Here is a 17,541-nt window from a genome sequence, read left to right as displayed (position 1 = left end):
GGGTCTAACGGGTGGAGGGATAGAGTTATGGTTAGGGTGTGGTTGGACCTTCTAGCTATACCTATTACGCCCAAATTACACCCAGAGAGGGGGAGCTGGATTTCACGCTCCACCCATGGCTCTGCACTGCAAAACCATCAGACACTGGACTGGAGTTCTCGGTGGATCAGAGCACCAAAACCTGGTGCGGGACTTATCAGTGGATGAGGAGGCGATATAAGCGAATACGAGCGGTTCAGTTTGTAGTGCTAAAAGATCTCAACCTCAAGATTTTCATAATGGAGTTATTTATTTGCACAAATTGTGAGTAAAATAAAGTCGGTGGTTAACTTGTAGAGACTTGTGCTGGTGAATTTTAAAACTTGAATTAATAAACAGTTTTAAATGTCCATTTCTTTTTCCATTTTTATTTAACTACATTTTAAAGCATACGTTAAATGGTTTTAAATGTAAATTTGTCAGCTAATTTGTGAATTTAAAAGTGATTTATTTACATTTTAATGTCTGAATAATTAAATTTACTTTTAAATGTCACTCATAGTCCTCCATACTTGACGAATCACACAACAGATTCAATATTCACGAAGCATGAACGTAATGTACAAAACATAGAAGTACTTTTAACCACAGACCTTATTTTGCTTATAAACCTCCAACCAACATTCTAAAAAGTGAACATGTATGTTGTGAAATGTAATTCGCTTCATTATTTTACTAATAAGTAATAAAAATAAATAAATAAAAAGTCATTCAGTTTCCAAAAAACATTGGAAACCACTGAAATTGAGTTTTGCCACTTTAGTGAAAATAGTGCTGAAGAAATGTAAATTATTTAATGTTCTCAAAAAATACAGTCAAGAAAACACTTGAGTACGTTACTCTTTTTGTAGTTTTATTATTGGACAACAACTGTCATACCAGAGCTTTTCTTCTCAATATGTCAAGGTACATCCTTCAAACACAAAAAGTACAAAATATATCTTTAAAAAAAAGGTCACAATCCATTTTGCTGGGAGAAGTATCTGATTGAAGCAGTACAGCAGTGCAATATTCACAATGGCTGTGAAATCTGTTGGAGAAGTGTTACTAGAATAATAGAAGACTTACCTTGCAACACCCTTGAAATCTTACACACGTTTTTTAATTTTCCTTACTCCACAGGTTCAGCCAGGCCCTTATTACCACATTTGCTGAATAAATCATTCAGCAACTTCGTTGAACCCAAGCAAACAATTTACAGCAACTAAGAGAAATCATGGTTAACCTTGATCCGCCACACATTCGGCCAAACATGCAAATTCTTAATTCGATATAAAAGTTTGCTTGCTGACCAGGGCCAGATCAAAACCATATCAGCTTTGTGAGATCCACTGTGTGTTCAGGAAAGTATACAACCAAGAACCTGATCTCTAATAGATTGATATTAAGAGCAAGTACATGGTTATGAATTTGAGGTTTGGGTTAAGATGAAACATGCAATAAAGTGAGAACTCTCTCTCAAACCCAAAACACACACACACACATATACGTAAAAATGTGTTAAGCCAAAATGAAACAACCTGCCATATTCTGTAACAGAAGTGAAATGAGAACAAAATGATGGTAACGGTACCTAAAAATTGCTCCACATTATCAATGAAATATAGTAAATGTTCTTTGAGGTAATCATACTAGTTTCTGAGAATTGTAGCTACCAGTTGATGACTGTTATGATTCAAGTTTCATGTTACAGAATTTCTTAGGATATCTGACATATGTAAACATGAGCATTGAATTTTTATGGATCGTATCTCACACTACAGACAAAGATTTTCATATTGGTTCCCTTCAAATCTCCCTGACTGAAAACGCTTGGGGGACTTTGCTTGACATCATGCAAATGAAAATTATGAAAAAAAGTTAATCTATAAATAGGTTTGTAGAAGTGGAAAGGGACAAAACAATCTTGCCAGATTCATCCGACACACAACAAAAAGGAATGTCCAGCATTAGTCCAGTTCTCTGTATTGTACCCCATTAGTCATGGGACATTTCTTCACAAGTTCCTGTTGAAATCTACAACTCGTCTTTGAGTTTAGAGTCTGTTTCCTCTTCCTCCTCCTCTTCCTCCTCTTCTTCTTCCTCTTCCTCCTCCTCCTCCTCTTCTTCTTCCTCCTCCTCTTCCTTATCTTCCCCTTCATCCTTCACCTCCTCCTTTCTTGTACTTTCCTCTTCCTCACGCTTCTTTCTGTCTTCCTCTTCTTGACTTTCTTTCATTTTCTTCTCAGCATCCTGAGATGAACAAGAACAACAAAACACAAACATGAGAAATTACTATCAAAAACGACAATTAAGTGGAAAATAATTTAATAGGGAGCAATAATGATCGAAGCAGCGTACCTTTGTGGCACCCCAAGTCTCATCGCCAACCTCTTCTGCCAGTTTGGGGTCATTTGTAATGAGAAAGTTGTCAAAAATTGTGCCAGACTTCACCTAATAAAATAAAATACAAGGAAAGTTGGTTTAAAGCAGATCAATAGGCAAGTTATTAAATATCTGAAAACTGTAATTGTCTTTGGGACCCAAAGTAAGAAAACTGCGAATGTACCTGCCACAAGTCCAGTCCGATGACTCCAAAGCTATCGTATTTATAGATTTCGCTGTCAGCAGTGTACTCTGGGTTATCAATCTCAGGATGCACCCATTTCCCCTTGTAAGCAGGATTATCAATCTGGTTGGGTTTCCACTCACCCTGGAAAAGATAAAAAACTCAATTTCAAAAATAAAACCACAAACAGACCCAGCATTCACTGTGACAAAGCCATGTTTTTAGGTATTATCTGCATCTTTGTTCAATATTTAAGTCAGGTTAAAGCAGAAATTCACCCTATTTTCTAAATGCTATTGATCTTATTCTGAATGAATTATCCATGTATGCATTTCATTAAAAAAATTTTTTTATAATAAATCTTGTCATTTCATTATTTTTATTTTTTATTTTTTTAATTGTAGTTCTTCTGACATATTCTGGACATTTCCAATAATTTTGCCCACATAAATCCCAAACCTTTCTTACAATCAGCCTCAAGCTCACATTCAGATCTATGGAGGCTTGTTTCTGCCACAAATTAAAATAAATAAATAGTAATTGTGACCATTGTGAATCTCAAAATTCTGACATTTTTTCACAATTCCCTCATTCATTTCTGCATCCATCCAAGCAATAGAACAAAGACTCAGTCCTACATTTTTTTTTCTTTTTTCGATAAACGATTTCACTCGAATATACAGTACATCACAATATGGAGGAAAATATCTGTCGCTACTTCCGTTACCTGGTGACTAAGTATTTTAAGGGAGGCACAATTGAAGAAACGTCAGTACCTTGTATTCAGGATTGGTGACCATGGGCGGCTCCCACTCCCCATCCATCTCATCATCCCAGTCATCAGGCTTCTTGGCATCAGGATCAGGGATGTTCTCGGCTTTGTCCCAGTCCTATACAGAAACACACAGACAAAGTTTCACAAAGCTGGAACATATTAGCAAGGAACATATAACTTAATACTGTATATCAGACCAGCTGTTGTTGCAAAAAGCTGGAACATATTAGCAAGGAACATAACTTAATACTGTATATCAGACCAGCTGTTGTTGCAGTGATTTACTTGGTGATCTGTGCATATTTATCCCAAACAGTGGCTTATATAAGCAGTTAATCTGTTTTGCGACAAGCAAGATCTGTTTGGTTTCTTGACAAACACCAAGTCCTTACCTCTGGTTTCTTGTCATCAGGGTCATCGATCTTCTCTCTCTCGTCCCAGTCCTCAGGCCTTTTCGCATCGGGATCCTTGATCTTTTTGGGGGGCAGGACGTCCCAGTCTTCTTCCAGAGATCCAGACTCTACCTTCTTATTATCAATCTTGACTTCATAAGTGTTGTCAGGATTGACAATCAGCGTATACAGGTGGGTGTATTCATCATCCTGGATGACAAAATACATGGTATATGAGCTAGTTGGAATGGTGCCATGGTGCATTATGGGACAAAAAATAAATGAACAATAGGATTACCTTGCATCTAATGTCTTTGTTGATCAAATGATTTTTGCCTTTGTAATTGAAGATTACATGTACTTTCTTGGTGCCAGGGCCACAGATGTCAGGACCTGGAATAGATAAACGTGTGGGTTAAATCATCTTGTGCGTCCAAATGCACATGACTGGTCTGATTTCACATCAGATTTAAGATGCTCATCAATAGAAACAAGTGATTAATGAAATACTCACCAAACATGATATTATAGGTGGAATCTCCATGCATATCTTCCTGTTTGAGGTCTGATGGGAAAAGTTTGATGTAGCCTCCACCACAATCAATGCTCTGTTCATGTTTTACAGAGAACTGGATCACGAGGGGCTCATCCTTGTTGTTGAAATCAGCAAAGCGGGATGAAAGCGCGTAGAAATGAGCATCCTGACTGGTCTGAAGACCTGAAAGTTCACAATATGATACCTGAGTAACAGCAACCATAACTCCAACTTTTCAGTTATTAAAATCATCTGACAAATAGGGCTATAACTAATGTTTATTTTGATAATTAATCTGTTGATTCTTCAGTTAATACGATTAAAAAAAAAAAAAAAAATATATATATATTATTATTATTATTTATTTATTTATATATATACACATACACACATATACATATATATATATATAAAATTTTTAAAAAAATTAATACATTTACAGAATTGTTATTCCACATTCTGTCCAATGCTGTCCTCCAAATAATGTGCAATTTAAATGCAATGAAAACAAATATAGTGAATGTATCCATGTAGGCTATGTGCAATTAAACATTTCATGCAAAAATGGGCTAAAATTTCAATTGATTGCTTACCAGTTGAAAGTAGAAGTTAAAATCAGTAAATTAAAAATGACAATAAAGAAAAACAAATTACTAAATCTTAACTGGCATGACTCAAGGTAGGAGGAACACGCATTCAATCATCTGAACATATTACATTTTTACTCCATTATGATATTCTATTTACTGTTACTGCTTTCATAAAAACACAATTTCTTGTAGGTTTAAAATTCTACATGTAACATTTAATGTTTAACAAGAAGAAAAATGCATATTTTAGTCATAATTATTGTGCTCATTGTACTGCGCTCTATGCACAGTCCGCAGATGCGATTAATTGATAATCAAATTCGTTGCTGATTATTTTCATTGGCACTCTTATTGACATGTTGTTGCAGCCCTACTGGTGAGGACAGTTTCTTTCCTGTGTTGAGGTATTCCTGCTTTTTCAGGTATTATAGACCTTCTTGGCTGCAGGTGGTATTAAGGGGAAGGACAAGTACTGTGTACTAGTGCAAGATGAGTCATCAATATTTTGCACGACAAATTTAAATGTGAAATATCTGCTTAGTGTCAATTATGTCAATGTTTAGGAGTACACTAGAATGGCCTCCAATGCGAACACACATGGACTAAAACCCACAAAACTCTAATTCTGATTTCATGTGGTCTTTAAATGCATTATGAATCTTGTGACAAGGCACACATTGCTCAATTTCAGCAAAGCAGGAAGTTGGCTATACAAATTGGACTAGATTTAATCTGTGGCAAGGCAACTGGCCCTACTACACGTGGCTTTGTAATGTTTTGAAACAGTAAATATCAGATGGTGTGTGACCTGTCTGCAGCTCAATAGAGCAGAGGGCATTACGTCACATTCCGTAGCCCCTCCCCCCCGTGTATTATTTAGTGCGTAAAATAATGAGGAAACCACAAATTCAAGCAAAGCAGTGTCAATTACCTCATGCATGTAATAAATAAAGCATCACTCACCCTTATCTTTCTCGGCATCGCCATAAAATTTGCCTGCAGAGAGCACAAACTGGCCGTAGTCGGATTTATGCTTGGATTCAATCCATCGGCTCCTCCAGGTGTCTGAAATGTGCATGTGACATGAATGTGAAATTAAAACCATTATCAGCATGCATATATGCATAATTATGAGTAAAATCTGATTAAATCAAGGACGTTTGCTCAACCGACCGTCATTCACACTTGCTGCCTTGACTATTTGTTATAAGACAACCTATTTAAACCGATACTTTAAGATTTAAAATTATTATATTGCTATTATTGTTGTTATAATTTAATGAATACAACCCACCATTGTTGCCAAGCCATTGCAATAGCATATGGTGACTCCACCACATAGAATTTCAAGTCTATGATGAATCCATCAAATGCTCGAAAGCCACAGAGAGCACAAATAATTTACAAAAAGCATCAAAACACAAATTTTTCAAACTCACCTCCGTCTTCAAATTGCTCTCGGAAATAAACAGATGATTCTGCAGCTATCAAAGCGATGGACACGGCCATAAACAGTAGGGATAACGTTGTCATTTTGCAGTTAAATATATTCCCCGTTTAGGAGGGGTGGAATAGTAAAATATAAAGAAAATGTGTTTTAAAAAGAAATATTAGGCTTGTATATGATGAGCTCTGTTTGGATCTTTACATGCCTGCAAAATCACTGTCCGCTGCTGCTATCATTCGCACAGTCTCGCCTCTAGACTGAGAACAGATGGCTGGCTCTGATTGGACGGCGGGTGGAGACGATAGCGTCACACCGGTCAGCCAATCAGATAATTTGCGGAAAGCCGTGGAACGTCCTTTCTGGCCAATGCCAGCTGACCACGCGTTTGGCAGACACTAGTAATGGGAATTGGAAAGACTCGTTTAAGCGAATCGGTTCAATGAACCAGTTTAGAAAACGGATTCAGTCAGTGCTTGCTTTTGTTTTTTTTCTTACGTTCTTGACCTTAAGCAGTTGTATTTTACAAGATCTAAAATCTTCTAATTAAGCCATATGTAGGTACATATTACTGTTGGGCAGATTTGAAAACCATACCCTGTTTTTGCACGTTTTAATAAAATGTTATTTATTACAACCAAGTCTGTGTCTTATATATATGTTGATGAAACTGTCATAGAATCAAGTTGTGATTATTACAGAATATTTCCAGTAGCTTTATTTCTGCTTGGTTCTATGAATGAATTGTTTACTCGAAAATTGCTCTTGACTCAGCTCGATTCATGAACAGTTCGATTCGTAAATAGTTGTTTCAGAATTACTTCTGACCATTTTACAGTCTATGCTTCTGACTCAGGTTCAGCCCGTTCGTTAAAAAGATTGAACCCTCAAGCTTAAACCCTATAGAAATATGCTTATAAGAGGAACAAGATTACTTGTTAATGTAATAGATTTTTATTTTCAGTTTTTTATTAAACCAAGCAAGTGATTTAGTTGTTTGCAAAATCTATATAGAAATAATGTCAAGAGTTTTGAGAGCACATGTAACTTTTATTTCGTTCTTTTTTTTCCACCTCAAATATCAAACAAGGGCATTTAACAATTTTCCACTGGTGTTATAAATGGGAAATGGTAAAGCAGAATATAAGCTTGCTCAAACAGAAATAACAAACAATAGGCACCTTTTTGGTATCACTTGCCTGATATTATTTGTAGACAAAACCTTTACAAAAGTTTATAATTTTAGCTGGTGACATAAAATCTAGTTATTTCAGTAACATTATCAGGGCTGACAAGTAAAATCAAAAAGCTAATGTGCTAAGGAAATGACCAAAGATGCATGTTACTATAGCATGACAACTGTCTTGAGTACAGCGAATAAGTTAATTTAACAAATGGGCAAACTACAAAAAAATACATACAGGCCTGTGAGGGGGAAAATAGAGCATTACATCAAGCCTCAAATGTAAAGCAATGATTTCTTCAATCTCATGTTTGTCAAGCTTGTCCCTCTAGCTCTTTTTTCTACCTACATAAATTTCAGTGGCATATCTTCATCTTTTCCCCAACAACTCAAATAATTTTCACATCAGAATGTGTTCAAAATGGAAACATCAATTAACACAAGCAAAACACACAAGTGACAATTAATTGAGTTCCAATTTTTAAAACAAACAAAAAAACACAACACCCTAAGATACACAACACACAAAAAAAGTATACAATAAATGTATTAAACACTTTTTTTTTTTGTTAATTTCAAGACATATCTTGAAATTGTGATCATTAATGCAGACAATGATTACTGAAATATGCCAAAAATGTTCTTAAACAGCAACTTTAAAGAAACATTCCAGATTAAATTAAATGTAGCTTCTTAGTGGCATACAGTCAATCACCACAGAAAATGACTGTGGAAACAAACTAAAATACATTTGGCAATAATACTTACATGGAAAGCCAATTCCCACTTTACTTTTTTTTCCTATTCAATATCCTGTGTAGCTCAGAAATGCATATTACAGAAGTAAAAAAGAGCAATTCCCAAATGTTAAAAAAACATTGTGGTTCTGCCTGCTTGAATAATAGCCTTCCATTGTAAGTGCATTACTGTGAATAAAATATTTTTCAAAGAGGTTAAGTTGCTTAAGTTCAGATCAATACATGTAATGTTGCTTGCCTGGGAGAAGTAGCTAAGATAGATGTACATAAAAAGTTCTTAAATATCATTACAGTAGGGTTTGTCATGAGCAAGCTCTTTTGTTCCTGCCCTTTCTCTCAGAGTGTAAGATATAGATTTTTTTTCTCTGCATTGTTAGTGTTGTATAATTTGCATTTCTGATATCAGCAGTCATTTCTGCTTCATTCAAGTGTATTCTGTTTCTTCAATCTGGTATTTTGTGTAACGCTCTGTTATGGTAGAAAGAAATTGATCCTTTGAGGAATGGATTTGCAGCCCTGTGCAGAGAAGAGTTTCTCCTCCTTAGGAACATACAGCATGGCTTTGGCCACTTCATCCAGCGTTCCCTCATCCGGTTGAAGGCCACGAGCTGCATATGCATCGTGTGCACACAGTTTCACATGCCGGTACTCCAGCGGCAAGAATGGTACAAAGAAGTCAATAAGATGGCCTGACATCAGCTCGCTCTGTGCAAAACCTCCTGCACAGGTGAAAAACATATATAATGAAAATCTCAGACTAAAGACATAGATCTGCATGTATATAGCTGTAAAAGGGGATGAATTTAAATATGCATAATCTCTGAGACATCTGTTCATGTAAAGTTTCCAACAGCACAGCTAATAAAAATATAAAAAATACCAAAATGGTGACTCCATCTCACACAATAGTGAAAAAAAAAAAATTTATATATGGAAATTAAGCAACCAGATATGTTCTGTTATGATGTGTTTGACTGTGTGCCGCTACCTTCTGCCTCCATGGCTTCAGCCCGCAGAAGATGTTCCAAGTCTTCCATGCCGATATCTTCCCTATTCTGTCCCGAGTGCCAGAAATCCAGTGCCACCTCATTGATGGCAGCACCACCGATATTGCTAAAGCATGACATTAAGGACACATTAATAACACAAGCCAAATTGTGCAGACATAATGTTTGGTCAGGCTGTAATACAAATTCATTATGAACATGCAAAAACATGTATGTTATAGTCAATGTATGCATTTTCTGCATAGTATAATTAAACCTGTAGCTGTAGTTTGCCTTTTTTGCTAAATAAATGTTCGGTAAAGTTTAGTGCTTTGCTCATATTTAAAATATTTTCCTCATATTTCGATGGTTTAATCCAACTTTTAAGGTTATTAAAAACAAATATCCCCTCCAGACATCACTTTTGGCCACTACTGTATATCATACATCTACATACACCTTGCAGAACCTGGTAAATGTTAATTGGATTTTTTATTTTTTCAGATTCTGAAAGGTGTAAGTAAACATATGATTGTTATTTATGTGGGCAGTTGCCTACATTCCTAGAAGAACCATGCTTAAGATCTGCAAGATAAATGAGTACCATGGACAACTAATGGCTGTATGAAGCCAACACACCAACCTGAGGAACAGAAATATGGCTCTCCTATAGCTGACCCCATCCACATTATCATAGTGGTCCATGTAGGGCTTTATGGCGTCGATGAGTCCTGGATGAAGCTTTTCTGCCTCATCAAAGATAAAGAGAGTCTGTGGGCACCGCAGAACCATGTCTCGAATGGCTTCTCTCAGTTGGCCCTAGTCGCAAACACACCCACACAAATACAAACACTGACCGTGAAGTTCAGGATCCCCGGACACGTACGTGCATATTTCAAAATTTGGACAGGAAAGAATCAATTGTACACAATGTCATTTCTCTGTTCGCTGAATCAGGTTTTCTAACTGAACTATCCAAGTGTATCAAGGTTGAATTGCATAATCATACAATCGTACCACAGCTTTAATGGCAGCGGTCCAATAAACATTTCCCAGAAGCCCAAATTATGTGATTATATTGGACCCCTGCTTACGTGAGCCTGATTTTTTTTTTCAAACTAAATATATCCAAGCAGATGAATTATAGTAAAAACAGCAAACATTATACTAATGCTTCAGATTATAATGTAACCAAAGACTAAAACTTTGTTTGTAATAAGTGGACTAAATCAACAAACTACTACTGAATCAGACCAAATGACCTGGACAGCCATGTGCCGTTGAAACTTTGCTCACCTTGTACACGTCCACCAATCTCGCGTGAGGGAAGTGGAATGGGGCAATGAACAAACGCACACATTCACTCTTTATACCGTCCCGGTAAAGGTTGTCCGCTACTATCCGAGCCACAAAGTTCTTGCCTGTCCCAGACCAGCCGTGAAAGGACAGCGTCAGTGGTTTGTTGGACTCAGGGTTTTTGATGAATCCTTGAATGGCTTTCAGAACCACAGACTGGGCCAGGTGCTGCCCGTGGAGATTCACCAGTAGATCCCTCTCCAATCCTGAACACACATCCATATGCATAGGTCAAGGAAAAAAGATAAAATGTTTCTTTGCAGTCAACAAGATAATATAGCAAGTTTTCTATGCACAAAAAGCTCTATCCGTTGTTCACAAATTTAATGTTAAGGGTTCTCAGTTTTGACCAATGTATTTTCATTTGAGGTTGCAAGATCACTTCTTCATAAAAATAATTAATAATTATAATAAAATAATGCATGCACGACATTGATGGCTCTACCTGTGATGTTATTTGTAATCCTACAGTCCCCTGAATCACAGCACTGACCCAGGCTGCAGTACCAAGCAGTCAGCATGCCAGTGTAGTACTGGGGAAACCCTGACCAAATGTTGCCAGTAGGCACTTAAAAGAAGAGTGTTACACAAGTCTGTAGTGGGTTACATTACAATCAGTACAAATACTGCCATTATTCAAAACGAGACTCTAATACTACAAGATAAAATGCATTTTTTATTATAATGCATACAAATATATTTCATTTCAGAATACACTATTCTGTTAAGTACAGATAGGAAATGTAAAATAATTTGCAGCAAAATACACGAAAAAACGTTGTTTATCCAAAATCTATATATTGTACTTTATAACACATCAAATATATTTTTATATTAATCTATATTATAGCTTTACCTTGTTGTGTCGCATCATCCTGGTGTGGTTGGCAGTCCCCTTCCCATATATTGCAATAGATATAATTAAAATAATAGGTAGAAACATTTGAAATGCTGTCGAATTGAAAGAAATCGGCATCAGCCGAAACAGCCAGGAGTGAGAGCAAGACTACGATTGAAAACATCGGTGCCGACAGAAATATAGATCTCGCAAAGATTGTAACATTGAGCTATTAGATGTAACTGTAGAGTCCATTTATATATACATTGGAGTCTCATTGACGGCAGGCCGCACAAAAAATGAGACGAGAACTGGAATGAGACGTCACGGTCTTCATTGTAATAGTGGAATGAGCGGTAGAATCAGGGTAGAATGAAATGGGTTAAAGTGGGCGGTGCTTAGCGCAGTAAAAAAAGAGGGGGAAAAAAAGGGTATTTTCCCCCTTTCATTTTTTTATCACTCCAATGACTAATAAAAACTAAGCTATTAAACAATTACGACAAAAATATTAAAAATGAGTATAATTTCAGTTAACGTAGCACGTTGGCGTTGTCACGTGGTAACGGTTCAAATTCTAAGCGTTGAGCAGTCCGGACCAACCGCTACAGTTTAGGATTACTTGATATTTTTTCATGCGGTCCAAAAATCAATGTACTGAATTTGGACAGCATACTACGTTTACTATTTCTGCCACGTATACAGTATACGAAGAGGTCTATCTACGTGTCAATGCTAGGTACAAAGGAAAAAAAGCTGTGGTACTTTTATTTTGCCTTATTTCAAATGGGCAAATCTTTACATGAAGCCAAATTCGACATTAGATAATTGACTTGTCAGTTAACAAATACTGTCATAATGACTTAGTAAATTATTCTCTCATAGAAGCAATTAACTCCCATAGATTAATTCCAAATGCTTGAAGCTTTATATTTAAGAGAATTTGTCTTAAGTATAGAATTCCCATTCTGTATCAAATTGCTTGCTGCCAAATACCTGAAAGGTCTTTTAAAGGGTCAACACTGAAAGGTCAACCAACCCACAAATGGATCATACAAGTAAAGCACTTAAAAAAAAAAAAAGTGAGCTTTGATTTTAATACTTTATTGAAGTAATGGCACTTTACAAACTTGCACAAAAAAAAACTTTGAAAAGATTTAATGACATCAAAAGGGATAAATGACTTAAACAGCACAAGAACTGAAGCTCTGGAACAATTCAGAAGAGATCAGCAATGCAGACTGCCATTCTGAAAGAGGTAAAAAGAAAAAACAGATTTAATAAAGAAAACACAAACATCAAGGTCCAAGTGGTGTCAGTCAACCTCAGAAAATATGGAACGGTAAGGGGTATAATCAGCAGATTCATTTGGCAGAATCATGTCATCACAGGTTGCAAGAAACAAAGAAATGCATGTGATGCAAGTTATACCTTATAATTCCATGATTTCCCCCAGAGCAATCCAGGAAGATCTTGAGCTCCTAAAAACAGCACACCAGCAGTTAATTGGTCAGTCAACATTTGGCCCCACCTAGGACCTGGTTTAATCAATGGCTGCATTTACAATGCAGGTAGGCCTGTCACAATAAATACATGTTGGGATATGTTGCCCCAGAAATAAGTGAAATGGTCATTTAAGAATTTTATGCCACTGAAGTCATAAAAGCAAAGAGTACAAAAAAAAAAACCCAAGATGAGTGCAACTGTCAAACTTCTGTTTACGTCGAAACACAAATGGAAAAAAACCATGCAGTAAAAAAAAAAAAAAAAAAAAAAAAAAAAAAAATATATTCTGCTAGAAAGAACTAGACTCATGTCTGCCACATCCCATGAGAAACTGCCTTAATAGCTGTGAGTGCGCACCAGTCAATATATTGACTTGTGACAGGCCTAACTGCAGGTCTCGATGCCCAATTCCCATTTACTGACTAGATCCACATTTGATGACCAGCTTTTTAAATTTAATTTGAACCATCTGCCATCTACATTTACACTATACTTGAAAACCCAAGGTAGACATTAGGGATGCTCATTTTGTCTTCCCCCTTAACTGATGACATTAACGTAACCGACAAGATTACATTAGAATTTAATTATGTTATATTAAAGGTATAGTGGAGGATTTTCTTTTTCCGGGTGGATCAAGACTATTGGTCCTAGTTGTCAATCATTCTGGTGATATGTTTACGTAAGGCCGTCGTGTGTGCTCGTCCCTGGGTAGTTTTCGCTTTCTGCGCATGCGCACTTTCAGGTGTATATGTGTGGTGAGCCATTTATATACTGTACTGTCTATGGTGGTGAGCTACGGTTTCAGCCATTCATTGAAGCTCGCCGTTCTCACCGGGTTTTCTCAAAATGTCTGAGGGTCGCAAGAGAGAAAGTGTCTACGAGTTGTATGACAAGAGAAAGGCCTCTGAAGAAAAACAAGACCAGATTTTTGGGAGAATATTTTCACACGCTGGCGTGCGCTAAAAGCACAGGTTGGGCTTCCCACTGATGCCTCAGTCGCGAAGTTTCTACTCGACAGGTAAAGTTTGGCATGCTATTTGGAGAAATCCACTTAAAAATCACTGCTAGTAAAAGTTAATGTAAGCTATGATTAGCGACGCTAGCCCTGGCACAAGTCACGCACCGACAGCAACTTGTAAACCGAGCATGCACGAGGAGAACTAGGCTCTTGCACACGTTTAATAGGCGTTCCCTCTCAGGAGCAGGTAGAGTGTTGTGCATGTGAATTTTTCTTCAAAAAGTGGAGAGGGTGGTTCTTTTCTATAATTCAGGAAAATCCTCCACTATACCTTTAAATGAACTTGAACTATGCAATGTAGATGCAGCCAAAGACTTTCCACATTGTGAGCTCAGGTCAAACATTTGAAAAGCATCAAACCCAACTACAGAAGATAATGCACATGTTTGCAAACAAACCAACCTGTAAAAAAGCAATTCAGAAGAGAAAGGCAATGCAGTCGACGCCATTCTGTAAGGGGGAGAGGAAAAGCAGATTTAAAAAAAACAAAACAAACAAACATCAAGGGTCCAAGTGATGTCAATCAACCTCAGACAATATGGAACGGTAAGGGGTATAATCAGCAGATTCATTTGGCAGAATCATGTCATCACAGGTTGCAAGAAACAAAAAAAACAAACATGTGATGGTCATACCTGATATGATGATTTTTCAGAGCAATACTGGATAATCTTGAACACCTTAAAAAAAAAAAAATATTGGCCGTTAATTGGTCACAGTGTCAACATTTGGCCCCATCTAGGACCTGGGTTTAATCAGTTAAAGACTGTCCACATTGTGTGTTCAGGTCAGACATTTGTAAAGCATCACAAAACCCAACTATGGAAGACATTGCACGTTTGCAAACAAACCAACCTGTAAAAATGCATGTCGCATCCAAATCCACATGGTACTACAAAGCCTTCACCGCTGTACCTGTCAAGGAGCAGACACCTGTTAGAACAGAAAACTGCCAATGAGGATCAGGACTTTGACATGTCATGTGACCAGATCAGCCAGAGCTAATATCCATCCTCCATGATAAAGTCAGTAGATATTCAATTCATCATAATGGTCAATAATCATGTCAGCTGTTAAATGTTTAAAATACTTACATACTCATGGGTGATAAATCAGCACGTCACAGGGCATCAGTCCTAAATGAGAAAACCCATTAACAGTCTATCTTGAGAAAAGAAAATAAAAAAGGCACACTTTCTTGGTCTTAATCAGAAGGTTTTATTCATGTCCTCAATGAGATCAGAGACCTGATTCAAACTCATCAGTTTGAGACCACTTTAGTTGCCTCAGTCACTTTAACTAGACTTACCCAGAAAACCATTTAGACAGCTGCTGATGACCCACAGCCAGTAGGTAGAGTAAAGAACTGCAAGAATTTGAAACCAGAAATTAGATCACTGTAAAAACATGCAAATCTCAGTTTTTGCATGTTGATGTGTCAGCTAGGAGCGACAGATATTGCTGTGTTCTACACAGATTTTCTGATGAACTATGCATTCAAATCGCATCATGTACTGGTGCAGTCATGTCAATCTTAAACTCACCAGATATGATTGAGTCCACGCAGTTCTCATGCTGTAAAGAGAAACCCGAGTAAGACAAGAGCAAGAACTAATGCAGTATTGAAATAAAACACTGGTGATGCATCAGCTAGGGGTGAAAGACTTTGGATTATGTTCTACACAGAAATTCAGCTGAACTATGCAGTCATCATTTGCATCACAGGAAGTCATGTGCATAATAATGTCAAAAGTTAGTACCGTGCTCAGCTGACGGCATCTTCATACATCTTGTTCCAGCTTCTTGAGAAACCTGTAATAGTAAACACTATTAGTATAGAGTAAAGAAAGAAAGGATGAGGTCTTAAACCAGCACTGTTTCAGTACAAAGATATCTTTCAGTCTTTTTCAGAGAGATTCCCATTGTTTTATAACACAATCATCATTAACAGTGCATGACTGGCACAGAAAAGGCACGATTTGTGCTCTTTTAAAGCTTACCTTTCAGTTCAACTGCTTTGCATATTCCTATGAACAAAAACAATTTTTAGAGATTAACAAAAGAATGTTAACATACTTAATTCAAACACTGTGCTTCAGATAAGATATCTTGGTGGTTGCAATTTCATCAGCCTGAACTCAAGAGTAGCAAATAGAGTCATCATCAGCACCATTTTAAATGTGAAAACATAAATAAAATAAAACACCTTGGACATTGTAACTGCTTCAGTTCAGATACACTCCAGATTTCTGCAAGAACAAAAATAAATAAATTAACACAATGCTGTAACTAACATTGAAGTCTCAAATAAAAACCTTACAATGCCTCAGAATGAAAATGCTCAGAAATCACTTCTGTCCACTACTCTTATACATGTATATTAATCATAGGCAAACCAAATTCATTAATGCATTTAAAATAAGATTCAAGGTTGATATACCTGCTGTCTGCCACCTTTGCAAAAGTCTCCAGGACACTGGGCCTGGAAAGAAAGTAATCCGATTTAAAAAAAATGTTTTGCATATACACATAGCCATACACACACAGAGAGTTACACAAATCAGAAATGTTGGCATTCATCAGTTATTCTCAGATGTCCCTACCAACACGATCTTCATCATACAAGTAACAAGGTCATGATACATTTAGTCAAAGCAGTTTCAATGTTAATTAACAATTAAATGTTAATTGGCATTATGCAAATATATTTTTACATAAAACAAAAAGTTAAGCAGCATTAATGCACTTACGCAGTAAACCATTCAGACAGCTGCTGATTTACCCACAGCTAGTCAGTAGAGTGAAGAGCTGCAAGAAAATGAAACCATAAATTAGACCACTCTAGAGACATGGAAATCTCAGTTTTTGAATGTTGATGCGTGAGCTAGGAGCGAAAGATATTGCTGTGTTCTACACGGATTTTCTGCTGAACTATGCGTTCAATCACATCATGTACTGGTGCATCATGTACTGGGTGCAGTCATGTCAATCTCAAACTCACCAGATAGGATTGAGTTCATGCAGTTCTCATGCTGTAAAGAGAAACCGGAGTAAGACAAGAGCAAGAACTAATGCAGTATTGAAATAAAACACTGGTGATGCATCAGCTAGGGGTGAAAGACTTTGAATTCTGTTCTACATAGAAATTCAGCTGAACTATGCAGTCATCATTTGCATCACAGGAAGTCAAGTGCATTATAATATCAGAAGTTAGTACCATGCTCAGCTGACAGCATCTTCATACATCTTGTTCCAGCTTCTTGAGAAACCTGTAATAGTAAACACTATTAGTATAGAATAAAAATAATAAAGAACAGATGAGGTCTTAAACCAGCACTGTTTCAGTACAAAGAATATCTTTCAGTCTTTTTCAGAGAGATTCCCATTGTTTTATATAACAATCATCACTAACAGTGTATGACTGCAACCTAAAAGGCACTTTGTATAGGCTTAAAGGGCTTACCTTTGAGTTCAAATGCATTGCACATGTTCCTATGACACAAAAAAAAAAAAATATTGAAGATAATTGACAAGAACATCACATACTTAAAATTCAAACACTGTGCTTCAGAT

General features: G+C 36.7%; 2 protein-coding genes across 3 annotated transcripts; both read right to left on the bottom strand.

Moving 5' to 3' along the window:
* Positions 1-871: 871 nt before the first annotated feature.
* On the bottom strand, positions 872-6,601 carry LOC311278005 (calreticulin-like). Its single transcript, XM_084388553.1, has 9 exons — positions 6,319-6,601; positions 5,843-5,944; positions 4,269-4,472; positions 4,053-4,147; positions 3,755-3,964; positions 3,364-3,477; positions 2,588-2,731; positions 2,380-2,472; positions 872-2,271 (listed from the first exon to the last, which is right to left on the bottom strand). The coding sequence occupies exons 1-9, from the start codon at positions 6,410-6,412 to the stop codon at positions 2,056-2,058; spliced, it is 1,272 nt and encodes a 423-aa protein (XP_084244679.1). The 5' UTR covers positions 6,413-6,601; the 3' UTR covers positions 872-2,055.
* A 740-nt stretch (positions 6,602-7,341) lies between these two features.
* Positions 7,342-11,796, bottom strand: tor3a (torsin family 3, member A). Of its 2 annotated transcripts, none has more exons than XM_084388556.1 (6): positions 11,463-11,796; positions 11,052-11,174; positions 10,547-10,812; positions 9,894-10,069; positions 9,253-9,377; positions 7,342-8,983 (listed from the first exon to the last, which is right to left on the bottom strand). In XM_084388556.1, exons 1-6 carry the CDS (start codon positions 11,626-11,628, stop codon positions 8,736-8,738), a joined length of 1,104 nt encoding a protein of 367 aa, XP_084244682.1. In that variant the 5' UTR covers positions 11,629-11,796; the 3' UTR covers positions 7,342-8,735. The 2 variants fall into 2 exon arrangements, with proteins under 2 accessions (XP_084244682.1, XP_084244683.1); XM_084388557.1 differs by having other exon boundaries at positions 11,052-11,199; positions 11,463-11,795.
* Between the last annotated feature and the right edge of the window lie 5,745 nt (positions 11,797-17,541).

Source organism: Rutilus rutilus (genome assembly GCF_951802725.1).
Source record: "Rutilus rutilus genome assembly, chromosome: 19".
NCBI lineage: Eukaryota > Metazoa > Chordata > Actinopteri > Cypriniformes > Leuciscidae > Rutilus > Rutilus rutilus.
The sequence above is the reverse complement of the archived record's forward strand: the minus strand, read 5'-3'. Positions and strand labels throughout refer to the sequence as shown.